Source organism: Kogia breviceps, chromosome 3 (assembly GCF_026419965.1).
Source record: "Kogia breviceps isolate mKogBre1 chromosome 3, mKogBre1 haplotype 1, whole genome shotgun sequence".
Classification (NCBI taxonomy): Eukaryota; Metazoa; Chordata; class Mammalia; order Artiodactyla; family Physeteridae; genus Kogia; species Kogia breviceps.
Genome location: NC_081312.1, coordinates 183417595 through 183429871, shown reverse-complemented (window position 1 = coordinate 183429871; position 12277 = coordinate 183417595). Strand labels below are relative to the sequence as shown.

The window sequence follows — 12277 nt, the reverse complement described above, 5'->3', positions numbered from 1 at the left end:
TCTGAAATCATGTCTCCTCCATGAAAATCTTTTCTTACCAGTTGGTGCGAAGAGCCCCTATCTCTCTCTATTTCTTCTGAATATGTATTCCTCAGAGCTCTTTATTCACCACTCCATTCTACTCCTTGGTTAGTATGTTCATCATTTAATTATTTTCTCCATGTAGACCTCTGAAGTGCTGTCCCAAATCCTTGTCCTCTGTTTTAGATGACTGAAGCCCAGTTATAGAAAACTTCTCTATTTTCCTCCTTTTGATCATTCATTCAACCAGACAGGTAACGTCATGATGACGAGGGTCTTGGGAGTCTCCCGTCACCTCCGGTGTCATTTCCCATTGGCTATTGGTCGATACAACTTCTTTCATCTCCAGCCTTGTGTGTCCTCCCTTTTCTACCCTTCCTGTGACCCCCTGGTCACTCATCCAAGGTCACAGGCATGACTGACAATGACATGATTTTTTTAAACTTATTGCACAGCCTGCTAAACTGTGTTTTTCTCTGCAGTTTCATTTGTTTTAATATTTGCAGGTGTGTCTATACCATTATTTCTATTCTAAATAAAATGTAGGCACCTGAGATTTTTCCGGAAGCCTTGTTGTTTCCACCTCCAAAGTGGCTGGTTGGATTTAGAAAGAGATTTTCTGCTGTGACTCACCCAGGAGAAAGTGTATTTTAACAAGAGACCATCAAGTCCTGAATCTCACACCAAGGGAGACAGTGCAGCGAACAACCAGTTTTTCTCTTTCCTGGCCCCAAGTAAGCTTAAATTTAATAGCAAAGTAAAATTAGGATGTTTGTTTATGTGGAAAGGTTTTTAGTATTAGACGTCAGCAACACTGGGGGCCGCTCCATAGGTAAAAAGCAGCTTTTACCAAATAAGTAGATTTTTGATTTCCGCCAAATAAATTTATTTATTTATTATAAATTTATAATAAATGTATTTATTTATTTTAAAATTTATTTATTTATTTATTTTTGGCTGCACTGGGTCTTTGTTGCTGCACGCGGGCTTTCTCTAGCTACAGCGAGTGGGGGCTACTCTTTGTTGTGGTGCGCGGGCTTCTCGTTGCGGTGGCTTCTCTTTGATGAGGAGCACGGGCACAGTAGTTGTGGCTCGCGGGCTCTGGAGCGCAGGCTCAGTAGCTGTGGTGCGAGAGCTTAGTTGCTCCACGGCACGTGGGATCTTCCCGGACCAGGGCTCGAACCCTTGTCCCCTGCATTGGCACGTGGATTCTTAACCACTGCGCCACCAGGGAAGCCCCTGAATTCCACACTCTTTATTAAAAATAAAACAAAACCAAAACTTGTCTCTACCACACAAGGTACAGAAATAGTAAATCAAAGAAAATGAACAGCTTTGCTATTCAATATAAACAAGATATTGTTGATGAGGCAGAATTAAATTATTTTGCTTTTGATTCATTTCAGCGTTTGGAACATGTTTTCTCTCCTTTAGAATTAAACACAATAGGAGTTTTTGGACTGTAACTGACAGTGGGACAGTATGTATTGATACAGGTTCCAGGTCACATTTCCTGTGTTGTAACCAGTCTCTTTTTCACAGCTAATTAAGTGGAAAATGATGTATAAATACAATTCAAAAGATTCACTTTGTATGCTCTTTAAAAAACTCTACTATTTACTGTGAATTATAGTTTTTGTTTTTCATTTATAATTTTAAAAACTCAACTGTTGGTGTGAATGTATTATTTTTCATTTTTATCTATAATTATCCAATTCCAAATTCATATCCTAATTAATGTTTCACTGTTAAAGATAGCTTGAATTTATGAAACAAATTATCAAATAAATCATTACATATTTCATTTTTTTGGTTAATAGAAATGTTCTCAATTTTGTTATGAATATATTTTCCCTTGTCCCTTAAGGAGAACATAGAAAAAAATAGACATCATTCATTTTTTCAGTTTTTGGGTTTTTTTTAACATCTTTATTGGAGTATAATTGCTTTACAATGGTGTGTTAGTTTCTGCTGTATAACAAAGTGAATCAGCTATACATATACATACGTTCCCATATCCCTTCCCTCTTGCGTCTCCCTTCCTCCCTCCCTATCCCACCCCTCTAGGAGGTCACAAAGCACCGAGCTGATCTCCCTGTGCCATGCGGCTGCTTCCCACTAGCTCTGTATTTTACGTCTGGTGGTGTATTTATGTCCATGCCACTCTCTCACTTCGTTCCAGCTTACACTTCCCCCCATTTTTTCAGTTTTTTAAAGATGTATTTTGACATAAGTGTTTTTTTTTTGCTTGATACCAAGTACACATTTGTTAAAGAATCTCCAGATCTAGGAAAAAGAAATGATACCCAGGAGAGTGAAGCATAACTGGCTAAATGCTGATAAAAGTCTCTCATCTGTGGAATGAAATTAGTATCGAAAGAGAATTATGCCAACACTGTACTATTGAAACTAGCAAATTCTAAAATATCTTTTGGCAACTCGACATAATGATTAATTTATTTTTATCTTACCGTCAATTAGCACGCGAAAGATAAAATAGAATTCACTATTTTTTTTCAGATCAAAACTTATTGAAATTACCCTTTGCAAACTGAAGGAAAAGCAAAAAGAATTTAATGATTTGCAGGAGGACATGTGGTAATAGCACTTTTTTAATGTCTACAGATGGATTTTTTTTCCAAGGGACATTAAATATACCTGGCTTCTTTAGCACTGCTCGTACTATGGCATATGCTCAATAAATATTGATTGAATGAATGGATGGATGCATGAATGGGAATTGGAAAGTTATTTTATGTCTTTCAAAATTTAGAAATACAAAGAGGGAGTTAAATTTCTACCATAATTATCATAATTAACTTTATATTTCATTACTTTATAGTTTTTACCATAAAATACCACTGAATTAATTTGTTCTATTTTGCGTTTGATATGAACTGTTAAATCAAAGTTGTTACCTTTTGGTAAATTAAACTTCAGAGGTAGTGAGATTATGAAGGAGAAAAAGAAAGCTGCAAAGAGTCTTCAAGCTCCAACAGTTTCTTTGTCTCCTCCTCACAAGCACACAGTATTTTTCCCCAGTATGGTATCACTTTTAATAATATTGGAATTTTTCTTTAGGAAACACACACATAAGTGCTATTCATGAGAAAAGAGCATGGCATACCTAAAAATAAAATTGTGCTTTGTTTTTTTTATAAACCTTGTTTATGTTTATTTTAAACCCTAGGGAAAAGTACAGTATGGGTCTCCAAAGCTGTAAGTGGGTAAATAAAAAAGTGCTGTAATTTTTCAAAGCATCATTGACTGCCAAGAATCTGATATTATCATTCCAGCTTACAGCAACTCAGTTAAGGGTATTAGTATCCTGCTATTTGCAAAGGAATTTACAAGGAAACCTAAAACAATTGGAAAAGACAATGGAAAAATATTAAACAGACTTTTAGATGGATCGACTGTGATTTTTCAAAAAAAATTAGATTATCTGATGAGCTGAATCTAAATAAAAATGCAGGTGAGGTATCCAAGCTTCCATTTCCTTACTCTCTTTTATATTATGTGACCACAAAGTTATTTTCTGCCAAAGGTTTTCTTTTCATTGGCTTGCTTATTTGATACAACTGATACTAAGAACCATTGGAGCTGGAAATGTAGGTTGAAGAAAACGGGGGTAACAGACTGGCTTTGCTTACCTATAATGTATTTTAGTAAGAGATGATTTCCATGGGCCAGTGTGTTGCACAACTGCAGGAAGCATCATCCGATAGAATACAGCGTGACTGGTGCCCCCTGGGGTTGTGCAGTGGTGCTGAGCACATATACAATCTGTGCTGATTTTGGCTTCAGGAATATTTTCCATGGATGGTTGTAGTAGGAAAAATATTTTTGAATCTTTATGCACTTCTGTTTTTTTAACATTCACCACAGGCTACAAACAATGTCAACACGTCTAATTTTAAATAGCTTTTGCACAGGACTTTAACCAGAAATAAAAGTAGAAACTTGATAGGAAAGGTACTGTCCTGTGCAACAAATTTAAAGTCTGAAAACACAGAGGTTTTTCAAATGGAAGCAGGAAACTGGTCATTCAAGAAGATGGTAGCGTGTTGAGCTGGAATCTGATTTCTTTACACAATCAGGATTCTTTTTGGAATTCTCAGCTCTTTTCACTTAAGTGGAGATTCTGTATGAAGACTCTTTCTTTTGAAATTTTATAACAGGTTTTTCTAACTCCCTGTACAGACAAATAAATTTGCAAAGGTGGATAGTAGACATGACCTCAGCTTCAGTGTCTTAATGTGAAAATGCACATACATTCACAATGGAGTGAGGAGGCCTTGTCATTTTTAAACATGAAAAGCCCTGACGCTCTCAGTAAGGGAAGGTGCTTGGAAGAATTTACCAACTGATTAAGAATATTCTGGAAAATAGAAAAGGGAGATATGTTAACAGAGCAAACAATTTTTTTTAATCACCAAAAATTGCTTTTGGAAAACAAAAGAAAAAATTTAGAATTTTTTCAGAAAACAATTTATCTTTTTTTCTAATTTTATCTTTATTTTTTTCCAATTTTGTCTTTAAAATTTGAGCCTTCCTCAAGTTTTACTTCTTCCATAAATTTTTCTCTCCCTTTCCATTCTGAAATCTCTGAATTCTTACCAACTATGTGAGTCTGTGGAGTATAGTAAGTAAGGACCCTGCATTGCCAGATTGCACGGACTGGTTGATAGCGGGAGATTCTACGCATGGGTGGCTCCTCCACTCACGACTTAGGTACCGTGGACAAACCACTTGACCTACGTTTGCATGGATCTGCTCATTTGAGAAATGCAGATAATAATGATATTTGCTCTGTGTGGTTCTCATGAGCGTTAAGATAGGAACTATCTCTGAAGTGCATCTATGCGCTCAGTAAGCAGTGGCAGTGTTTTACTGTGTACCACGTGTTGTAGCATTTGATTATTTGTTATAATGATTCGCCTTAATTACTTTCTAAGGCATGATGTGTACATTCATAAAACACGTGCTAGAGTCTTTTTCCATGCTTGGCTTTAGTACGTCAGTTTTTTGTTTGTTTGGTTGGTTTTTAGATATACGTTTCCCAGGGCCAGGACCTATATCATTTTTGCTGTTGTTTTTATTTATCGTTCACTTTATTTTTTAGAAGAGTTTTAGGTTCACAGCGAAACTGAGTGGGAGGTGGAGTTCCCACGTAGCCGGGTCCCCACCCATGCACAGAGCCCACCGTTACCAGACTCCTCCGCCAGAATGGGACATTTGTTACAATTGATGACTCTATACTGACAAAGTCCACAGCTTCTATTAGGGTTCACTCCTGATGTTGTACATTCTATGGGTTTCGACAAATTTATGACATGTGTCCACCCTAACGGTATCATACAGAGTAGTTTTACCACCCTGAAAATCTTCACAAAAAATCACTCTACCCATCCATCTCTCCTTCCCCTCCAGCCCCCGGCAACCACTGGTCGTTTTACTGTCTCCATAGTTTTGCCTTTCCCAGAATGTCATACAGTCAGAATGATACAGTATGTAGCTTTTCCAGACTGCTTTCTTTCACTTTTCTTTTTTTTAAGATGTAATTTTATTGATTTTTGGCTGCACTGGGTCTTCGTTGCTGCACGCGGGCTTTTCTAGTTGCGAAAAGTGAGCGGGGGCTCCTCTTTGTTGCGGTGCACGGGCTTCTCATCGCGGTGGCTTCTCCTGTCGCAGAGCGCGGGCTCTAGGCACGCAGGCTTCAGTAGTTGTGGCTCGCGGGCTCAGTAGTTGTGGCTCGCGGGCTCTAGAGTGCAGGCTCAGTAGTTGTGGTGCACGGGCTTAGTTGCTCCGCAGCATGTGGGATCTTCGTGAACCAGGGATGGAACCCGCGTCCCCTGCATTGGCAGGCGGATCCTTATCCACTGCGCCCCCAGGGAAGGCCCTCTTTCACGTCTCAATATGCATATATATTTCCTCTGTGTCTTTTTGTGGCTTGATAGTCCATTTGTTGTTAGTGTAGAATAATATCCCATGTCTGGATGGACCACAGTTTATTTATCTAATTCAGCTACTGAAGGACATCTTGGTTGCTTCCAAGTTCTAGCAATTAAGAGTAAGGCTGCTGTAAACATCTCTGTGAAGGTTTATTGTACACATATCATATATATATATATATATCTTAATATCCTACAGTCTCTCATACGAAGGTAAGGATTTTTAGCACTTAGAATTCCACATCTTAGGTCTGAAGGGACTTAGAAATAATGCATTAGATACAAGGAAACTGAAGACCAAGCGACCTGGTGTTGACTGCTCATACAGTCTATTGTACCTCCTACCAGGAAATTCTTACCTATATATAATGAAGAAGATCTAAAAATTAGGTTGACGTTTTGAAAATATTACCAAAGGTTCGATGTGGTGAGAATAAGGGCTGAGAATTATCGCACCAAATGATATAATCAGTTTTTTAAAAAGAGTGAATTTAATAAGCTATAGCCGTGGTCTTTTCTCATTGTTTCATAACTGCTCATTATAACTTTATTATGACTTTATAATTTCTCTCCTAAACTAGGCATCGTGCGTTTGGAGTTACGTTTTGCGCAGCTGGAGTTTTGACGTGTTCCCAGGGGCCGATGGATGCCCTCTTTGAACTGACTGAGCCTTGCTCTTTTCACAGGTTGTGGTGGGGAGTTGTCTGGGGACACGGGCTCCTTCAGTAGCCCCGGCTACCCTAACAGGTACCCCGCCAACAGGGAGTGTATCTGGTACATTCACACGGCCCCTGGGAGCAGCGTTCAGCTTACCATCCACGACTTCGATGTGGAGTACCACGCCAGCTGCAACTTCGATGTCCTGGAGGTAGGAATCTAGATGGTTTTCCGCACGCTACAGGATCGGGGGTAGAACTGGAGATCACTGCGCAGAAAACCCTGAATTCTTTCCAAGGGCCAGCAGTGTCCTCTTCTTAGACGTTTCCGTGAGCATCAGCCCTTGGTGAATGATGCTTGCAGACAAGCGGGGTTAATAGCTCAGTTTGGGTTTCCCTGAAAGCAGTGCCCGAATGGCTGGGTGGCAGGTCGTGTAATTAGGAGGTGGTGCCAGGCGGCAGGAGGGAAGGAACCGTGGGGGGAGGCGGAGGAGAGAGGGCCAGGGAAGGGAGCCCCTGCGGGCGACGTGGGCTTAACCCTGCTGCAACCCCCGAGGCCCTAGGAGGTCTGCAGCCCAGAACCGTCCCTCGGAGGACACAAGGCGCTCGCCCCCCCCGCTCCCACCCCCACGGACGGAGCCTGGCTCGTCAGGGCCCCGCACTTGGCGCCCGAGAACGCCCCCTCGGGAAAGGCGGTGGGGGGCAGAGTGTGAGGAAGACGGGGGTGCTCGGGGTCGGACGGGCAGGGAGCTGAGGAAGCGCCCGCAGCTTTTCCAACGCTGCTGCGATGGCTTTATCTCGGGTAACTGAGACGGCCCTCGAGAATCGGTTAGAATCAGCCGTTCGCTGCGGGAGTCCAGTCATCAGATGATTTCCAGGTACCCACGGAAGTCCCGTCGCCTCCGCGGAAGGCACTGCCTCGTGACAAGGTTCTGTATCTCGTAGAGCTTAGAGTCCACGAAGGCTGGGTGTTTGTCTGCTTTGGTTCTGTTTTGTTTTGTTTCTCTGCTGTACCCCCAGAGCCCCAGAGCGCTTGGCAGATAGTAAACACGTGATACATGTTTGTGGGATGAATGAAGGCGTCGCATCTCCACTTGTCGCGCAGTGCCAGCGTCCGTTTACGGTGATTTGCAAAGGGGTTTCAACATCCGTTTTCCCATTTGACTGTTAGCTAATCCTGTGGGGCAAGAGGGGGATTTTACTGCTCCCCATTTCACGGTTGTCGAAACGGAGGCTCCAAAAGATTGCGGGGTTTTTCCACAGCCATACGGGCGGTGGGCGGAAAAGCTGAGAGCTGAACCCCTGCCCGCTGCCCACGCCGCGCCAGGCGGCGGAGAAGGACAGGCGTGGGCAGCGTGTGCAAAGGCCCTGAAAGGAGAGGCTTGTTGACAGGCCTGTGTAGGAAACTTTAAAACCGAAAAGCCGGGCTTCCCTGGTGGCGCAGTGGTTGAGAGTCCGCCTGCCGATGCAGGAGACACGGGTTCGTGCCCCGGTCTGGGAAGATCCCACGTGCCGCGGAGCGGCTGGGCCCGTGAGCCGTGGCCGCTGCACCTGCGCGTCCGGAGCCTGTGCTCCGCACCGGGAGAGGCCACAACAGTGAGAGGCCTGCATACCGCAAAAAAAAAAAAAAAAAAAAAACCGAAAAGCCTACTTAATCACAAGCCAAGTCGTCTCCTTGCAAAGAAACGGGGTCCTCAGATCACGTCCTCGCTGAGTAGACGCAGCGTCCCTAGGAGTCGCGTGTAAGCAGCTCGAGTCTCTGCAGAGAGGGCCGGTGCTGCGGTTAAGTGGGGCCGGAGACAGAGCGGTGAGTCCTTGGGTTCAGCGCAAAGCCCGTCCTCACGTCAGTCCGGCTGCCCAGGCGTGAGTCCAGCTCAGAAGAGGACCAGCTTCTTCCGAGGGGAGAGTCAGGGGCTCCCGAAATTCATGCTCAGCTCGGACCGTGGAGCAGGAATAGCGCTCACGTGGGGAACGTCGAGATGCCACCTCCCGCGGGCGGGGTTCCTCAGCCGCATGAAAACCCTCCACCCGTGCAAAGGGCTGGCGGCAGAGTCGCGCTGTAACGTGACCCGTTCCTCACCCTCCGTTTTCATATTGCAAAGCTCGTGCGACTGTTGCCTGCTTGGCAACGTGTAAATGGGTTCATTGTGCTTTGGTGTTGGCCCGCCCGCCACGTGAGAGAGCCAAGAGCAGGCCTGTTCCCTGTGAGCAGCCTTGGGGACAGAGGGGCAGCCGGCGTTCACACAGCATCCTGCCCAGAGAGGACCGTGAGAAGAGGCTGCGGTCTGCTTGGGGCTTATTCGTATCAGGACAAGGTGGGCTCCCGTGGCCCATCCAACCAGGGTTCGAGGGAATATTTTGAAGCCCTTAAATATTGGGGCCAGTTTTTTTCTTAAGACTGAAGTGAGTTAACCCCCTGACTTTTCCCCTCCAAACCTTGTTTGACGTCTCTGCAAACACTCAAGAAGGTGCTGTCATCAGTTTGGGTTAATGACAATAAAATGATCTTTTTTCCATCCCTCTCACGTGGACGCTGATAACATGTGAGCAACAGGTTTCACAATATTTTACACCCGGTGGGTGTGTGGCCTGGAAACATCGCTGGCTTTCTCCACCCATCTGTCCCCGTCCTGTTCATCAGCCCGTCCTGTCCTGAGCCCAGTAGGGCCTCACCGTCTCCAGATGTCCGGTTTACCTGAGTTTCACCTGATCTAACCAAGAGCCCATCTGTTTTTCTCTCCAAAAGCAGTGTCCGGAGAGTGGCCAGCTGCATTAAGCAACCGCCGTTTGCTTACTCATAACCCTGGAATGCTGACTTGATTGTAACAGTAAATGGAGCTAACAGAGCAGAAAGAACTGTTCAAAACAGATTAAAACCATAGGCTTTGAAATGTTCTATATCCTGAGCATTGGCTAAAAACACAGTTTTTAATCTCTGATCATCAGACCAATCCTTTTCCCCACAAAGTTGAGTCATATGCTGTAATCCAACGAAGCACACCCTGAAATTCTTTCCATCTTTTTCCTCTTTTGAAGAGTCATGTGCTAAATATTGGTTTTAATTTGTGGAAGCGGAAAGTACCATTCTATTGTTTGAGTTAGAGAAACACTGGCTGACTTCACTCCGGTCTCTGAGAAAGGAGCCTGCACGGCGCGGAGCAGAGAAGGAAAGCCGTTCCGCGGGGCAGTAAACCCAGGCGGTTTTGCCTGGCGCGGGCACTCAGGCCGCCCTGGTCTCTCCCCCGCTGTCTTTGTGAACCCGGCTCAGGACGGGGGGAAAGCAAAGAATGTCAAAAGCGGCAGTGTTTACCCTTCTGGAGGCTTCTAGGCCGGCGACTCGTACCCGTTTTGTTTGCCGTCTCAAGGGGACCCTGAACAGGGAAGCCAGAACATTTTGCTGACGTGCAAGTTTCCTTTGTTAGGACTAAACGCTCGCGCTCAGTGTTCGCTCCAAGTATGTGCCGCCTGCCGGGTGGGCGATTGGGAGCCCAGGCTGTGGGTTTCAGCCTCTGAGCTCCAGCCCAGGCCAGGGGGCAGGGGGCTCTCAGGGGTGCTAGGCCAGAAGCAGTCTGGTTTGTGCCATTTGCACATGTGTACGTGGGAAGGGCCACACGGGGCTCTTCCTCCAGTGCTGCCTCTGACGGGACTTGGGGGGGCCACACAAACAGAGCCCTTCCTAGTGAAAGTCGGCACGAAGAGGTCGGCTCGCTTCATTCCTTTGCAATTACAGCCCTCGCGCTCGGCCCTCCTGGAACAGCGCTTTCATTCATTGCGGCCTTTCCCGCCTGGCTGGGGGGGAATTAATCAGACAAAGAAATCATTATGGATTCAAATCACACACTCCTCACCGAAAGCAGGCGGCTTGTTCTTGCTCTCCCTCCCCGGAGGACACTCGAGTGACGTCCGCATCAGTCAGCAGCCGCCCTCCGGGGGGCACCACACGCACCCACTGGGCCACCTTTCCCGGGTCCGTTCCAGCCGGGAGGGGGGAAGGGCGCAGGTGCCAGCGTGCCTGGGGGCTGCCAGCAAAACGGGTCGTTCCTGCACCAACGCAAGTGTGGCAGGATTGGAGGTCGGGGGTCTACACCTTCCGTGGGATTCTTATCTTCCCCCCCCCGCCGCGCCCCCGCACACGGGTTTTCCGAGGGGCCCTTGAGAAACCCGTGTGTGAGGCATCCCGGAGGCCCCTGGGGGCTGGGCCAGAGCTCCTGCAAGGTGCTGGACGTGAGCTCCAGGGGACAGTTGCCACGAGGAGCGTGACACCGGGGTATTGCGTGCAGCCAAACAGTTACAGATTGTAGGAGCCTGGGGGGGTCTCGGGACAAGTGGGATGGACCTAGCGCCGCAGAGTCCAGGGCGATTCCCGGGGGGCCGGTGAATGTTCTCCATCCCGCTCCTGTGAGCGTGCAGAGGGGAGAAGGTACAGAGGGGCCTGCAGGACTCCCTCCCTGAGGGCACCGCAGAACACGCAGACAGAGGTTACATTTTCACTCCCTCTGAAGGGGCAAAAAATATCATACTAAATGCCTGGTCTTGTAAAGCATTCGGGTTGCAAAGTGGAAAATCCTAAACATGTAGCAGTGCACAAACAGAACAGCTTTATGCTAAGGCTATTCCTGTGTGCCCAGAAGAGTTAGAAAATCAGACCCGCTACTGGAATATCTGCCACATGCCTCTGCCAAAGAAAGCAGGGTCTCCTCTGTGGACTTGGAAGAGGGGAAGGGGAGATAGGGGAGAGCCTGGGATCATCTACTCAGTGCAGCTCTGCAGCTCTGGCTGAGGGAACAAGCAGGCATTTCGCGGGCGGCTGAACTTGTGTGTTACGAGAGCAGAGGGAAGTGCCTTGGAAAATCCAGCTCAGGTTTACCGTGTGTCCCCACGTGGGGAGGCTGAGATCCCAATCTCTGCTGATAAGAGGATCCCAACGCTGGTGCTAAAGGGGAATCAGAGGAAGGCTTGTAATTGCTTAAATCTCTCTCTCAAGTTCTTTCTTTCTCCCTCCCGTCATAGATCTATGGAGGCCCTGATTTCCACTCTCCCAGTATAGCCCAGCTGTGTGTGCCAAGATCGTCTGAGAATCCCATGCAGGTCTCCAGCACTGGAAATGAGCTGGCAATCCGATTCAAGACTGACTGGTCCATCAACGGGAGAGGTTTCAACATCTCATGGAGAGCGGTCCCTGGAGGTGGGTGAAGCGAGGAGCTGTGTCAAGATACTTAAGCCGAGCCCTCGTTAAATTTCATGAAGTGTTTAGAGAGCGACGTGACGGCTACGTCCTCCGTCACAGCTCTGTGACTTCTCTAGTGGCACACACGCTTCCCTGAGAAAGAGAGTTTAACTTGCAAAGAGTCACCTCGTGTGTGAAAACCAGCCCGTGCAGGTGCGCTCACCCAGGCTGAAAGCAGAAGCGGGGTGGCTGCTTAGACTGGCTTTCTCTGCAGGGGACTGCTGCCTGTTCACCAGCCTCAATGTGGGCATCAACAAAGTGGTAGATTACTTTATGCCACGCATTTGGATGCTTGGCAAATACCGAAACCGCAAACGTTAAATTTGTGAATTTCAAGGAATGATTACCTTTTGTTATATAGTGACTCTCTGCCCAAGATCTTAGGCTGTCTAAAGAAATTACCTGTTGCAGAGTTTTAA

At 46.3% G+C, this 12277-nt stretch overlaps 1 protein-coding gene across 1 annotated transcript in view; it reads left to right on the top strand.

Annotated features, from left to right (window-relative positions):
• Positions 1 to 12277, top strand: part of CUBN (cubilin) — a 269145-nt gene that overhangs the window by 105440 nt on the left and 151428 nt on the right. Inside the window, exons 29-30 of the mRNA XM_059059248.2 lie at positions 6662 to 6843; positions 11642 to 11816. Of these exons, the coding sequence (XP_058915231.1) occupies positions 6662 to 6843; positions 11642 to 11816 (357 nt within the window). The remainder of the gene's footprint in view (positions 1 to 6661; positions 6844 to 11641; positions 11817 to 12277) is intronic.